This window comes from Antedon bifida, chromosome 5 (genome assembly GCF_963402885.1).
Source record: "Antedon bifida chromosome 5, ecAntBifi1.1, whole genome shotgun sequence".
Taxonomy (NCBI): Eukaryota; Metazoa; Echinodermata; class Crinoidea; order Comatulida; family Antedonidae; genus Antedon; species Antedon bifida.
The window spans coordinates 9764110-9780929 of NC_136230.1; the positions used below are offsets into that span (position 1 = coordinate 9764110).

The 16820-nt window shown below is 33.3% G+C and overlaps 1 protein-coding gene across 1 annotated transcript in view; it reads right to left on the minus strand.

The window, feature by feature from the left end:
* The window catches only part of LOC144843297 (carbonic anhydrase-related protein 10-like), a 96526-nt gene extending 85274 nt beyond the window's left edge, over positions 1–11252 (minus strand). The window contains exons 1-2 of the mRNA XM_078700090.1: positions 11246–11252; positions 10733–10789 (exon numbers count right to left, since the gene is read on the minus strand). Of these exons, the coding sequence (XP_078556216.1) occupies positions 10733–10789; positions 11246–11252 (64 nt within the window). The remainder of the gene's footprint in view (positions 1–10732; positions 10790–11245) is intronic.
* Positions 11253–16820: the final 5568 nt, after the last annotated feature.

Sequence of the window (16820 nt, forward strand, 5' to 3'; positions counted from 1 at the left end):
AATTTCGGTAATCCCGTTGCTAACTAAAATCAAAATCTTGTAAATGCCAAAGTATGTTATATGTGTAAATGTTTGTACCTTAGTTACCGTATTCCTCTAGAGAACGTATGAAATGGCAAGAATGAGACAAATCTGGTGGATTTAAAAATAACCGAAACTAAAACATATTATAAAACACCTAAATAAATTCCTGTCATTTGATTTGACAATTGTGGGTCACATGGCATGCAATAGCACGCACTATTGAACGTTCCTTTAATAGTACTTTTTTTCCTATACGACAAAAAAAAATCTATCGCGTTTGGAAAATGTTTTTTTTTATACTATTACTTTTGAATTACAACAGCGCCGCCTATTTTGTACTTCCACCGGGAAGATTGAGTGTGATGACTGATATCGCGACGGAAGTACTGGTATCGCTGCCTTTTCTAGTCTCCACGCTAGGTCTATAGGAGCTTTAGCCTAGCTAGACCTACGATTATTTGGTCGTTTGTTTACATAATTAACACTTCAGTAGGTGTGTTTATAAAATCCAATTAGATATATTTAATATATTATTAAAAACCAAATAAATACTTACAGTTTCAATGTGAATCAATCAAATGTAGGCCCCTAGGCCTTTTATTCCATCTGATTCAAATGACAAGAATCTATTTAGATGTTATATAAAACAAATAATGAATGTTTTATATTCGTGTAATAGTACAAATAATGGCATTCGGTGAATGATGAAAAAAAGTTATATTTCAACTCGGCTTTGCCTCGTTGAAATATTACCATCATTCACCTCATTTGTACCATTACACTCATACACATTCATTATTGGTATAATATAACATTTGTCTACATTATCTTAAACAGCCTTTTTTAACAGATGCATTGAAACGCTTCTTTTAATCGCTAGAAACTCGCGTGTATTTTTCGATTGAAATCAATGTTCTCATGATCAAAACAATGCTGGCTCGTGGTTTACTATTTCTCATCGAGTAATGAGCGAGTAATGTTCTCGTTATGCTGATGCTGAGTCGAAATTAAAATAATTAGTTAAAGATAAAATATTATGACAAACGCAGTGATTACAGATTATTTCGTGTATTTCGATGAAATATCTCACGCCAGCAGCATCGCAATTTATCCGATTTATTAGGCTCGTTTATTTTTATTGAACAAGAAGTAGGCCACTGATATGTGGCCAGAATAGCAAAGCTGCGTGCGTCTGATATAGAATAAGGCCGCGAGATCAACACTTGTGATTATGGTGTTAATAGCCGAGTGCCCGTCGAAAATTGAACAGGTCAAATTTTTAAATTCAAAGTGGTAAAGGTAAATTGCTAATGGTTTTATGCACTTAGGCCTAACACTGTATTGAGTGCCAATAGAAAATTGTAGATCGAACGTTCGAAATTATGTTATTGAACGGTTAGGTATGGTATTATCAGGAGAGTGTCAAAGTGCACAGGTCAACCGGTCGAATCGTCTGACATTAATGATTTGATGGTAAAATAAGTACGCGCAAAATAAGTATTAGGCCTGTTGAAACATTATAATTGTCGTTTACGTTCACATTCAACATTAGGCTATTCAATAATGGTTTCCACCAGCAAGTAAAATAAATGATTTGATGGTAAAATAAAAACGCGCAAAATAAGTATTTGGCCTGTTGAAACATTGTAATTGTAAGAGAAAGTCGTGTAGGCTACGTTCACATTCAACATTATTCAATAATGGTTTCCACCAGCAACCAAAATAAAAGGAAAATAGAAACAGAAGATCAAGAACATTGAAATAAAATATAAAATAAGACCATTATTAGGATCAAGATTAGAAGTATTTTGTACAGGCCTCATCTTGTTCCTGGATAAAATATAGACACAATAATTTGAATTAAGGCCGCAACAGAGAGAGGCCTCTATTTGTCGGTGTTTCTAAAAATTGGGTTAGACCTTAGAAACCATAATGCACTCTGCAGTATTAGGCCTAACTCTAACCCTGCGGGTTTCGGGACATGATCAGGGTGTGGACGCGATAATTAACCATGGCTATGATCATCTAATTAGGCCTACAGTTGAAATAATGCTGTTACTATTATTTCGTTTTATTAACAATCTAAATCACGGTTGACTGATTCATTGAAATGACGCAAAACATTGTTCTACTTCAGAGAAAGGCCGAAAGTCATTAGAAAACGATAAAAATACGATTTCTCTTAGGCAGACAATCGCAAATAACGGACTACTTAAATCATTCCATGAATCAGTGCTGTTCCTAATGTTACAGAGTAACACAGATCTAAAAATATCACTTAAAAAGTATCCAAATTTCATCCAAATACATTAACACATTTGAAACCGAATTCATTGATTTATCTACTGCATCTAGTCTGCATTCGGCTAAATTTAATTCAATTTTTAGGAATGGCTATTATAATCTATGCGCATCAACAGAGCAATTAGACCAGTTGTTATCATTACATAGGGTAGGACCCGTTCAGATTTGTTACCCGGGTTAGTTGGTTCTTACCCCCCGGAGTTAGCGGTAACTGTTCCCTTGAAACCAACTTACCAAGCCTGAACGAACCTATATTTATGGCTCTGTAATGACTCAACAAACTCACATTTTTGTTCTCTTATTTTATAAAAAGTTGTTTTTGTACTTTTGCTTGATTGTTGTTTGTCTAAGTAGGCCTATACATCGTTTTGAAACAGACATTTTACTAGACTAGTTCCAATTATTTACGACTTTTAAATTACCTTAAGGTGAGCACTAAGAAGAAGAAGTAACCGGCATATAGGCAACAGTTACATGTTTTCACAAGACACTTAATAATAATATCTATCTAGAGTTATTTTAATCCGTTGACCTGAAGTAGGCCTATAATCACACGTTCAAACGCATTTGAAAATGGTGCGTGCGTCAACTCCTATTTCTCAGACCACCATTCTTCAGCGATAGATAATCTTTCCTTTCCGTGACAAATGTGTTATTCTATAGACATGTCACAAATTCAATTTGGAAATGGTGAGTGCGCGTCTATACTGAGTGTCAGTAGTCACTTTACGACGGTTTTTTTATTTCTCACTTTTCTAGTATTTAATCAATTTTACTAAAACTATTAAAGTTTTTACAACCTCCAACGGTAATATTATTTTTGTTTTCATCTTTATTCTCTTTTCCGATATTATAATCTTTCTTTGCCGTGACAAATGTGTTTATCTAGGCACGGAATATGTGGTCTTCAAATAGATTTAAAATAACTGTCTATACTGATCAATACACGCCATTATTGTCTGTTTATCAACGTTCGCGTAATGTTCGTGCAGTTGCGCTAGTTTCAGATCTGCATTGTTCCCACACGTACCGGAAATTGAACTATGGCCGCGGCGTTTGTACATTGTTTTAATGCGACGAAAAGAGTTTTATTTCCTCCATGATTCAATACTGTATTGAAAGAATAACCATCAAAGGTTACATTAAAAATACAAATTGTCCACCCCTTACGATGGGTTAACCGTTGTCCCTTGTTCGTGTCCCCAAGCGTCCACCCAGGAAAATTATAAACAGGAATACCCCTATTAAGGGAATACCTTCACGACACTGCTTTTATATAGGGTATATCTTTTGAATATAGATTGGCCAAGTGCACGTTAAAACACAAATCACCACTGACACCCCACCCCCATTCCATTTGTTTAAGAGAAGCGTCTCTAATAGTCGATCCTCTGAATTGAAAAGGTCCCCAAGGAGGGGTTACTGTATCATAATTATAATACAAAATAATTCCTCTCCATTGCCGATATTACCGTGTAATATAAACCATGTTACAATGTTCTACCGTCACAGGTTAACCTAAGGGTTCTATTGACAGCAGCCATTAGCTTGTCAATAGCCTGTGACAGCCAATAACAACATATCGATCCCAGTCAATATTTGCCCGGTATTGTAAAGTCATTATTACAGAACAAACTGCCTTTTGCATGTGATTGAAATGCAGATTGCGTTATAATTCCTTCGAGTAATAAGTGATGTGGCCAATGCACTTCTCACAACGATATCGCTTAATTTGATGCTAATGATGATATAATGAAGATGATGCTAATTATTATTTGAATTATTAAATAATAATTTATTATTAAAGCGAAACGACTCATACCTTACTTTAACTGTATACGATTTTGTTACAGTTGACTCTTAACTCCTCTATGCTAAGTTCCTATTTAACCATGGGTTTAGAAGGAGTATTTGGCAAAATAGAGATGTGTTTACACACGTCTTAATTTCTCTATCGGAGTTAAATACAGTGTTCCAATTTGTCCATATGTGTAGTATTATATATGTTTTATTATATATATTTAGGATAACCATAAGCGAATTAATTCACTATCCTTCTTAAAGGTGGCAATTCCATTCACAAGACAAACATATACACAAGATGCTCTACATAAACAAAGTCTTATTACAAGTCTTTGGGAGTCATTAGAAAAAATCCTGACAGGATTTGAACCCTGGACCCTTGCATTGGTAGCCAAGCATCATAACCACCAAGCCACAACTCCACTCAACGTTATATTGGATACTGTACCTCTGTATATCGGAGGTTAACCGATCACTTCGTCGGATGTAACTCCGATTTGATTCGGATCAACTTAAATCCGTTATGCACGCTTAAATCTAGTGCGTGAACACAGGTTTTCACGCGCGTCTCTTATGATGCAGCAGACCTGTATTCGTCACTGATACTACAGTAGCCAATTGTCTATGGCCATCTTAACATTGCATAATAAGAACAGGTGCCACATGTGATACATATATGACACAGTATTACAGCATTTGCCTACGATACTGTACTTATTATAATGTCATATTGAGATACAGCACAGAGAACAAGGCGCATAATTAGACATACAAACCTTTTAACAATAGAATTACAGTATTTATATTGTGACGATGTTTTACGCAAGACGCCTATTACAAACTACATCAGAAAATTAATAAAATAACATGTCATAATCTAGGTGAAGTAGGTTAGAAGAAAGTATGACGCCAGTAAACCTATTACGGATACATACACATATTAAACATAGTTCAGATATAATAAAGGTATTAAAAATCGCACCTAGATCACAAATTATAGAACCGTTATAAGCACTTTAACTTTTTAGAAATATGACCGTTTCGATGTAATATTTGAATTATAAAATATCGACGACATGATTTAATGATGCGCTTTTCATATTTTAAGTAATGCAGTTGTTTGGGAGCGCGTGGATAAAATTCCTACGGATCCTAGTCGGACGGACGAACGAACGTTAATAGTTAAATGCAACCTACAAAAAGCCATTCAAATTCCACTATAATTCATTGGAGCGACCCAAATATTTTGAGGAGAATGCATTTTTATCGTAAAAAGCACGTAAAAACATGTAAATAAAAATAATCATACCTTTTACCAGAAAAGAAATAGAATCAACTGGATGTAGGTCACTGTATCAATAATAGTGTTTTTTATAATTAAAAAATAAGATAATTTTCATTATGTTTTAGCATATTGTAACTGAGCGTGCTAGGCCTATGTCAACCCGCTTTTTGTTGAGGAGTTATTATGGGGCTTGATTCGAAGCACGACATAACTAGTTCATTGGTCCTGAATCATCGCAAATTGAAATCTAATAATCTTAATTTAATTGATGTTTATACACGCTCTATCAGAGTTAAAGCGGTTTAACTTATTCTGCATAGATAGGCCTATATCGGAGTTGTATCTGAGTTACACTTAGCGGTGGTAACTCTGATTGATTCAAAATACACCATACACGCTATGTATGTTATTTTTGTTGTTTGTTTAAATTGTATTGTGCTATTTATTTGGCTGAATAAAGAACGTGAATGAATTGGAATAATTTGAGACTAACAGGGGCTAATAAAAAATATACATTGTTAATTATCACTTAAATTATAAGCCTCTAATCTGGATGCAAATTATAACATGTTTTACATCTTTTCTATTGCGGAATGGATCGCACGCCTCTACTTACATGTAATTAAATCACGTCATTTTACATTGTTCTATCATGAGACAATTAAAGCGTTGACTGGCATGACCTAATTTCAACATGCAATTGTACATGTACAAAATAAATATGTTATGATCAAAAGTGTATTTCTTTATTTACTCAATGCGCAGGAAAAAATCAGGTAATTTTAAAATGAATGCGGTATGGCACGATCAAATGTCAGATTGTAATGTCCATTTCCTTTGTTTACTCAATGCGCGTAACTGGACAACTGTTTTGCATGTAAGGAATGTTCCCATAAATGTGTCGCTTTGATTAATGATGTTCTGATAGCAGATTGGTTTGTCAGAACTGAAAATATTTAGAAAACGTAGAGCGTACGGCGTGCATGGGACGTTTTTATCCCCCTGATTGTACTTACTGTAGTTCAATCTATCTCATAAATTGACAAGTTTTCAATTTCTAAATGGCTAAAAAAAAATTTAAAATATACACATGCAATTTAGTTGGAAAATACTACAAACGTATACACGTTTATTTTGCGTTAGAAAAATGCTTGACGTATCAATCCTTTTATTAAAAAGAGATTTAAAGCATTTTTTTTATTGCGAACAACTTTCAATTTGCTAATGTATTCTGGTGAACAGGTTGTATAATACACAATGTTGTAGGATAATTTTATTCAGTGGTCTCTCGTAAAAATGTTGATTAAACGAGCCGTTAATTGGTTAAAACTTCCTTGTTCGCGTAACGCAATGATGTGCGTACGTGCTTACGTTGCAAGGACCAGGAAAAAGTGAATGTAGAAATGCAAAAATGTATGTATCAATACTATTGTAGGTCTCTCATTTCAACAGCTCACTGCTAGCAAAGCACATATCATACAAGGTGGCATTTTGAGGAGTTTATAAAGGTTTTTAATAATTTAAAGAAATGGAAATTATAAAGATGATTTTTTTTTTGGCTAATTATGTAAACATGTCATCGGAACACTAGACCTTAACATTCAAAGGCAAGCACATCAACCAACCACAAGTTATTAAAATTATAGGCTAACATTTTCTTTAAAAATTACCATGAATAATTAGCGATAAAAATAACGTAAACATAAATTACATTATCACGTGTTTTAATGGCGGTCAAAAAAGTCAAATACTTTAAAATATGGTTAAAAAAGTTTTTAAAAAAGGAAAATTGTTCCATTAATGTATTGTAATTTTATGAATTACAAACATGATATGAAGCAAACTATGTATGTATTCTTTGGATATTTTAAACGTCGAATTTCAAGTAAAGACGTGGATTTGTTTGGTAACATTGCGGAATCTTCATATAATTCGATCATGTTTTTCATGGAAGATGATTGCTGAGATACGCTCAAGTTCAATTACATGTATAAGTGCTTGTGTTTCATCCTATTAAGGTAATATTGCATCTATTCGAAATGCGCACATATAAATCTACGTGACGAAAACAAAGGTCAGATATTAACATTAATGATATTGACAACAATGGCAACAAAATGATGATGATAATGATGATGATAATGATGAAGAGATGATGATGATGATGATAATGATGAAGAGATGATGATGATAATGATGAAGAGATGATGATGATAATGATGAAGAGATGATGATGATGATAATGATGAAGAGATGATGATGATAATGATGAAGAGATGATGATGATGATAATGATGAAGAGATGATGATGATAATGATGAAGAGATGATGATGATAATGATGAAGAGATGATGATGATAATGATGAAGAGATGATGATGATAATCATGAAGAGATGATGATGATAATCATGAAGAGATGATGATGATAGTCATGACGATAGTATCATTATCATCATCATGCCGTCATCATCATAATGACATCATCAGCAGCATTATCACAACCATCATCATTATCATTAGTAATTAAGGGTCTTTGTGTAAGTAAATAATTGTTTCTGTTTTGTTAGTTACTATATAATATCTATATACAGGTAGGCCTAAACATCATTCGTATTGATATTTTAATATTTAACATTATGCATTCACACATTGTATTAAAATAAGATATTTTCAATTAAGAATTAATTAATTAATTCTCAACTTGAAGTTCACAGACTTTATGGTGGCTCACATTGTTATTTATATGTGCAGGGAAGAGTTAAATTACATAATGTAACTCTTCCCTGATATGTGTAATATCTTGTAATGTAAATTATCTAATGTAGACCTATGAAACGTAGTTGTTTGTACTACAAACACACTGAATATAAAACATCCTTTATCATTATGAGAGGTATACATTTATTAATACAATGAGAACGCTCTTTGTCTGATAAACGATAAAATGTCAATGTATTATTATTATACATAGATGATCGTCACAACCATTGGCAGAAGGTTCTAATAGATATGTAATTAATCGCGGCTTACATCGGCAAAGGACTTTAATTGGTAATCTCACGAATTGAATAATTATAGCTACTAATGCAGACAGAGTCATTATCTGTCGTTCTATTGTGTTTCTGATTAAACATTAAAAAAACATTATCAAAGACTTACAACTTGTGTGCGCTTTCAACGAACCTTTTTTCCGGAAAGACCCGATGCACTGTGGTTTATCAATCTCTAGTTAAATGATTGGTAGACGACGTCTTATGGTCAGCGGTAGGCTCTAGACGGCGATTCACTTAATATTGGAAAAATATTGGCACATATGGCGTTTCATATGTATAATACAATGACACAAATACAGTACATATAATATGTTTAATATTAATGGACCGATTGATCCTAAAATAAATAATGGTTTGGCCAAGTATATTGCTATTATGTATTTTCCAAAGAAAGCCGAATCAAACCAAATCCTGTAGGGGATTATCACATTTTGTGCATCAATATTGTACGGTGAGAATAATGGTATACAAAATAGCATCAGAACATCTAATTGGCCCTATAAGATGAAACATTGAAAATGCAGGAAATAGATAAGGTCGTAAATGGAACAGAATACCTGGTTTAAAACAATAGAACATAATATTCCGTTGATTTAAAGTATGATTCCTTCCTTCAAGATACTGTTATTTATTTTTAAGCACACTTTTAATATTTGTATTTTGCTTCTTAGTTTTCTTAAGTACATGTTACAGTATACCGTGATAAATTTAAATATTGTAACATAACGCTAATTATGTACATATTGAAAGACCTTTTTTTCTGAATTCAAATTTGTTTGTCCCCAGAAGCGACTTGATGCAAAAGTGATGACATACTCGCATATTACTATTTTTTAACAGAATATTTCTCACTATTGTATTTATGTATTAAACAAAATATTTCATGGGGCTACGTAGGCTAATATATTGAAACAATACCATCCACACCCAGGCTACCTGAAATATGTATACCTTTTTTTGACATTATAGCATGCAAGTGTATCCTGAAATATGTATGCCTTTATTTTACAATAGAGTATGCAATTGTATCCTTGCCATTTAATTGGTTATTACGTATCACGTGTCGTGCATTATTCCATCCATCCTCGCGATAAGTGGTACATTGTACGTTCGGGAGGTACGGTAACATTGCACGTTCAGGTGGAACATTGCACGTTCATGTGGTACATTGCACGTTCATGTGGTACATTGCACGTTCATGTGGTACATTGCACGTTCATGTGGTACATTGCACGTTCATGTGGTACATTGCACGTTCATGTGGTACATTGCACGTTCATGTGGTACATTGCACGTTCATGTGGTACATTGCACGTTCATGTGGTACATTGCACGTTCATGTTGTACATTGCACGTTCATGTGGTACATTGCACGTTCATGTGGTACATTGCACGTTCATGTGGTACATTGCACGTTCATGTGGTACATTGCACGTTCATGTGGTACATTGCACGTTCATGTGGTACATTGCACGTTCAGGTGGAACATTGCACGTTCATGTGGTACATTGCACGTTGAGGTCTGGCACGGCACGTTCAGTATTTGTCATTCACCGTGTGTGTAACACATTCTTTATAACGATTTCTGTACGTTTTTAATAATATTGAAAATCTGAATTATTATTATTTTTTAGCGTACATTTTTGAATAATTCATTTAATGACTGAACAAGTAACACTCTTGTAAACAATGCTGCTACATCGCTGGAATAATAAGAATATTGATTCTACTTATATGAGAGTTTTATTACAGCTACGCCACTATTAGGGGGAGACCAAGTCGAGTATATAACGTGATGTATTGTACATAGCACACGATTTTTAATAATCAGCTATGTATATTATTAGAATAATTAGATAACATGTGCCCCACGCCTCATTAACTTTTACCCAGATATTACACATACACTTTACGTATCACTAACTCGGACTATATAAATTCATAGTTGTTTCTCAGCATATTCGGTTTTAATCAAATACTGTAATTCGATCATTAGATGTATGGAATACTGTACAGCTCAAATCAAATCATACTGCCTCGCGTGCGCAACACGCGATGCACACGCGATGATCAACTTAAGTTTATTTCAAACCCACTAAAAAGTATCCTTGGTCCACTTGGACGCGACGGAAGGACGGAAGCGCGCCGCAAGTAATTTGACCAATCAAACTGGTCACATAACGTTTGTTACGTTGCGTGGGAGTCAAGCTTTATAATGAGTGCGGAAAAACATTTGACCATAAAATCATTTTATAAACTTACCGAATATTCCACAGTAATGCCACCAGTGTTTGAATTGATCTTCTGATTCTTCCGAAACTATAAAATAAAGTAAAACATTATTATTAATCATACAAATGTTTCTTCGTAGACCACTGTACAAACGTTTACTTTGCAAGTAATTTGTATAAATCGACAAAATTATTAAGAACGTATCGATGAGGTTGTGGGTTGGAGGTGGTTTTAAAAACCGATATATTATCTCGTTTTCGGTGATGTAATATTCGTTAATTTGATAATTCGTTAACGATTATGAGAATGTTCCAAAAATGAACCTTGATTTTGATGTGGTTGTGTGTTGGAGGTGGTTTTAAAAACTGATATATTCTGGAAAATAAATGTGGTCATTTTGTTATTACTAACAATAATATTACTACTAAATGTTCCCTCAATGTTATAATAACAGTGGCTGCTTTATCAATAATACGAGAACTGATTTGATTCCAAAAATAGTGGCACCTTAAAATTTCAGGTAGAATAGGCCTTTATGGATACCAAACATGGTAAATGACTTGTGGCTTTATTCCCAAATAATGGAATTTCCTAACTCAATGGCATATAATTATGTGTATATTTTTCAAATGTAAATAAGCAAACAAAGTATAATTTTAATAACGTGTAAACATTTTCTTCACTTGAATATTAACATTGTTAATACTTGGTTCCCAATAGAGACGAAACGCAGGGACGAAGAGTAACGTAAATAATTTGACCAATCACAAGCGATGGATTATTCGAACTGTCACTTGTCATTGGTCAACTCGCTTGTGTTGCGTCTACGTCGTTGCGCTGCCTCTCTAATGGGAACCAAGCTTAATTATGCAATATTTGTGAGGGAATAAAAGTGGTACATGCCACAAAAAAGTGACAATACTTTGCGTCAAACGGGCTTGAAAGGTTTGTTAATCGATCAACAATACTAATGATGAAGTACAGTTGAATAAATTGTCTTATGATTTATTGATTGTAACAGTCGTCAGTGGATCATTCTTCATTAATATTTTATTTTCAATCAGAGCTTTACACTATATCTACATATCATTCGTTCGTTAATATCCATAATCATTAGACTACCGTGATTTAGAACATTATTAATGTCTAGTTTTTCAATCCATATTTAATGCATGATGTCACTGGGGAATTATTTATTAATAATATTCTTTCACTGAGCTGGTGTGTTGTGTAATCGATAAAGAAAATCTAATGATCTGTACCGATAAAGAAGAGTTATTGAATAATGTTTACTATTTATTTTGCGGTTATTAAATAGAAGTAAACTGTGAACTATCATTTGTGTGAGGTAAACACTAAAACAAAAACAAAGTAAAACTCTTTCATTAAAAAAAATGATACCAATCATGTGACTAGTCCATACACAACGGGCCAAAGGACAAACGCTATGGCCAGGTCTTATCAAGAGCGCATGCGCGATAAGTAAATCAATATATTTTGAAACGAGAAAATCTGCACACCTATTTACCTTATCTGATAGTAACAGAGATAATATGTATTAGAAATATTTAATACAGCTAGACTCGTTTCTAGATGACTTGCGATAGTCATTTAAATCTATCTAGTGACAGCTGTGTAGAATCGGGTGAAATCTGCGACGATTAAAACCAGGGAAGAGTGAAGCTACTCTTATTATTAATTTCACTCTTTCCTGATTAAAACATTAAGTTAATTGCTAATTAAAAACGTTAATTGCTAAGTTGGCCAACAACATCTGTTCGTTGTAAACGTTCAACATTTTCTACTATATATAAAGCAAAAAAAAAAAGATTTCTTTAACAATGTATTAGCAGGCAGTACGTGCGCTATTCAGTGACCCGTATACTAACACATTTCATCCACAATTTTGATTTGATCGGAAATCTAATCTCGGATCATGTTGTGTTATGTACGACAAGACGGCAACACGGTAAGCAATGTATCATACTGGCGTGCCTCAGGTAACTGTTCACTCGTTATATTCATAGCTGAACAGAAAAGCATAATAAAATATGTCCCAGAAGCATATTCAAATGGAAAAATGTAATTCATATTTAGATGGTAAATACAACGCGTTTATGTTTATATCTCCCAACTCTCAGTGTGCTGACATCTTAACGTGCGCATAATATATAATCATATTTATAATATGTTTATTATTATTTATTTGTCTTAAATAAATATAGATGATGTAAAGCTCTGTCTACACTTTCAAACTAGTTTGAGAAAAAAAAGTGTGATGTGCCCAAATATGGTAGTGATATGGCATCATCGCGTCCATATATGGGCACATCACTTTTTTTTCTCACATCTCACATAAAGTTTGATAGTGTAGCTTAACTATGAAATAAATACCGATGAGGAAATCGTTTATGTGTTTTATGCAAGATAAAAAGTCTGTGCTATTCTTGTTTTGTTTTCAGTGTTATTTGCAATTTTTAAATGTTTAAAAACATACTAAAAGAAGTGTTTTCTAAAAGCTTCAATTCAATTCAATTCAATGTATTTCCACAATACAAAATAACATACAGGATAATAAATACAATGGGGGAGGGGAAGGGTTCATATAAGTCAGAAATACTTTAAGTTTGACCCACTCCAAGATATAACATTAAATACGAATACGAAAAAGAAAAAATGGAAAAACTAACAATAAATAAAAGTAAACAAAGCTACAATTTCTATTTAAACCACTTTATCCAATCTTAACTGGTCATATGAAAATGTGGCACTTCTTCTATTTTTGCTTTATTGTATTGAGATCCAGCTGATGCTAGCAGCATTGTCGGTAATTTGTTTTTGAATGAATATATAGATTCTAAATAATGATTTTATAATAGTGCAAATATAATCAACAGAGAATTTATAATAGAATGGTGAACTGTCGAGAAAATGAATTCATCTAATATTAGAACGTTACAGTAATGTGAAGGGATAAGGAGGGATACAGCAAAGGTAAAGAATGGTAGTATATGTCACATGTGACGCTGTATTACAGAATGTTTCCTATTATACTGGAAACATCTTATAGATACAGTACCGAGAATCTTACGTTATAACCAGCAATTGTGTTTGTAAATGAAGGGTACAATCGGGTGCATTATTACAACTAACAACATACACCACTATCTTACAAAGTATTGAGATTTCAGGGTCTCAATCGCTCACCCAACCCTTTTTAAAATTAATAATTAGGCCTAAAACATCTAAATTTCAAACATATTAATTGTTGTTGATTTTGTTGGCCTTCGGAAAAGGTTGATATTCTTCTGTGAAAAGAAATTAATTTTTGTACCTAACAATATGTTGTGTTTTAAAAGCATTATATCTTTAATGAAACCCGATTGATATGGGAACATTGTAGGCCTACATGACACAGCACAAGGTTATGTTTATTTAATCTCTGTATTTCGGATAATACAATCTCTTTCTTTACGACACAACTGTTGTATATACATCTTGTGTTTTCATTCATTATACATTTCTATCTAATTATTGTATAAATCGATCAAGATATTCTACATAACACGATCTGAATACAATTATTGTAACTGGAAATTGAATGCATTAGTTATCATTGAATAAGTTATTCCGACTACTAATGTCAATGATGTGAAATACGATAAAGAAACAGAGCGAGTTTAAAGCATTGTACGAACAAACTTAGGCAGGATTTTAAACATTTCACTGCATATTAGATTAATTCGTATACGATTAGCTCGGGTGCACTCGGTATAAACTACGAAAGACGAATTGGTACATTATTCCGAGTGTAGGCCTTAATATGCCTCCCTATATGATTTTCAGAACTGCGGTACGAGAAAATATCGCTTCCGGCATAAATTTATAAACATGATTTACCTAGGCTCGCAAACGCAATTATAATGGACTAGTAAATTAAATAATTTGTTTTTCAATTTCTGTTTTGATCGAATCGGGATCTCTGTTACAGGTCTTGCTTGTTGCCTTCTTAAGTCTAGTTGTAGGCCTATATCCATCTGAAATATTCGTTTGTACAGGGAAGAATGTTCACTCTTCCCTGGTTTACATATTGCTGCATACTGCATGCAATAATTGGATCTATTGAATATTGGCATCCAAGCATTAAATCGGTTAATGTTGGCGATGTCAACCAGCCCGGGATTGAGATTCAAGATTCCAGTTGTTTAGTTTTAAATTCAGAGTTGGATACATCAATGTTGGCAGTCATACTAGTTTACATAATTCTAGTCTGTGACTTCCTCTTCAATCCTCGTTTGAATATCTTTTAGCCCGATTTCGTGCTCCAAATATAGTCCTTCCGACTAGCTTTACTCTGAGCGATTTAATGTATGTAGGCTTATAACCAGTTTGTGGTCCATGGGCTTTTGTATTATCATTGTATTTGTTTTATTATGTAATTATGTATATTAGTTAAAGAGCTTTATATCTGTAATGCTGTTATGTACATTTGAATACGAAATAAAGAATAAATGAATGAATGAATTATTAGTATCATTATCGTCTAGCCTGGCTTCTATCTTGACTGTTAGTTTCAACCTGTTGTCTTCACTTCTCTGCTATTCTGACTTCCAGCTTCAAACCATCAAACTAGCATTTTTTAGTCTACTGTTATCTTGATTTTAGCTTCAAACTATTACTATGCTAGCCTGAATTCTAGTTTTAAATTTATAATTTATTTAAATTAACATTCCGACTGTTAGCTTCACAGTATTTGTAGCTTCAAATTATGCTACTTTGGTTCTACTGCTATCTCAAACAACTTCAACTACTGTAGGCTGTCTGCTCCTTTCTTCTAGCTACTTAGTAAACTTTTAGACTTCTTACAGCTTTATAGTAGTATAGTGTTTTTCGCTTCAAATTGGCAGTCTTTTAGCCATACTGATATCTTGATTTTAGATTCATCTTGAATACTCTGCTTGTCTGTCTAGCTAGGGCCTACACGTTACCCCGACTTCTAAGTTTCAAAGTTTCAAACTATTTAGGTTTGACTTCTAGCTTAAATGAATATAGCTTCAACAAGCACTCAGCCTGATTCTAATCAAGTTTTTTCGGTTCTCTTCTAGCTTCAAAACTGATCTTCTAGCCTATTAATATGAATTTTAGTCAGACTTTTTTCATACTTACAACAACCTAGTAATGTTTAGCATGACATAGGTCTCTTTCAGAGGATTGGATGGATGTGAAAAGTGTAGGCCTACAGCGTGTTTGAGCTCAAGGTAGCTTTAAAGTAGTACACTTTAACATGAACTTACTGAGAAGAGATAAGATTGATGATGTAATTATCATTTCGGTTGGTAAGAGCATTAAACTTAATTAGCTTCAAAATAGACAGTTTAGTGTGAATGTTGTAAGTGGCCAGCAAGGGATCTTGAATATCGCTAAAAATATCGTGTTTGATACATTTTAAGTACCGAAAAGATATGAACATTAACATTAAAATAACGCTAAGAAATATTTCGATTCTTCTTCAAAATAATAATTTTTATAATATAGTTCTGAGATTACAGAGGGAATCCAATAGCTTACTTTCCTTAAGGGGTCTTTTATAAAGAAAAATAATGAACATTGATACACCAGCTAATGCTTTGTTTGATCTGTGACCCTTGGCATAGTTTCTGAAAATCAGAAGATGGTAGGCCTATTTTGGAAAGAAGTTTTATTATTATAGCCAAAGTATAACACTTTGGAAATAGTTAACTTTAGACGTTTTTTTCTCACCGAAGGACGAGTTCAATCCGAATTTTAAAAAGGACCAACCCATGACTTTCTCATAAGCCAGTCCGATTCTTTACCATTTAGGCCTATATCTCGCTCTTGAGCCAACGATAAAAACTTTGCCTTTATTCATTTAAACATGTCACATGAAAAATGATGTTTTCAAACCAGATTGAGTGTATTCGTTCTGCCATTATTGACAAACTAATATTTGAAGAGGATTGTAACAAAGCAAAACAAACGTTATGTTGTATACTGCGTGCCCCAGGTCTAGTACAATTACATTGACGAACTTCATCAAATTGTAATGTTATAGTATAACTTGAGATGTACGAAATTGATGCTTATATCGATCAGAAGA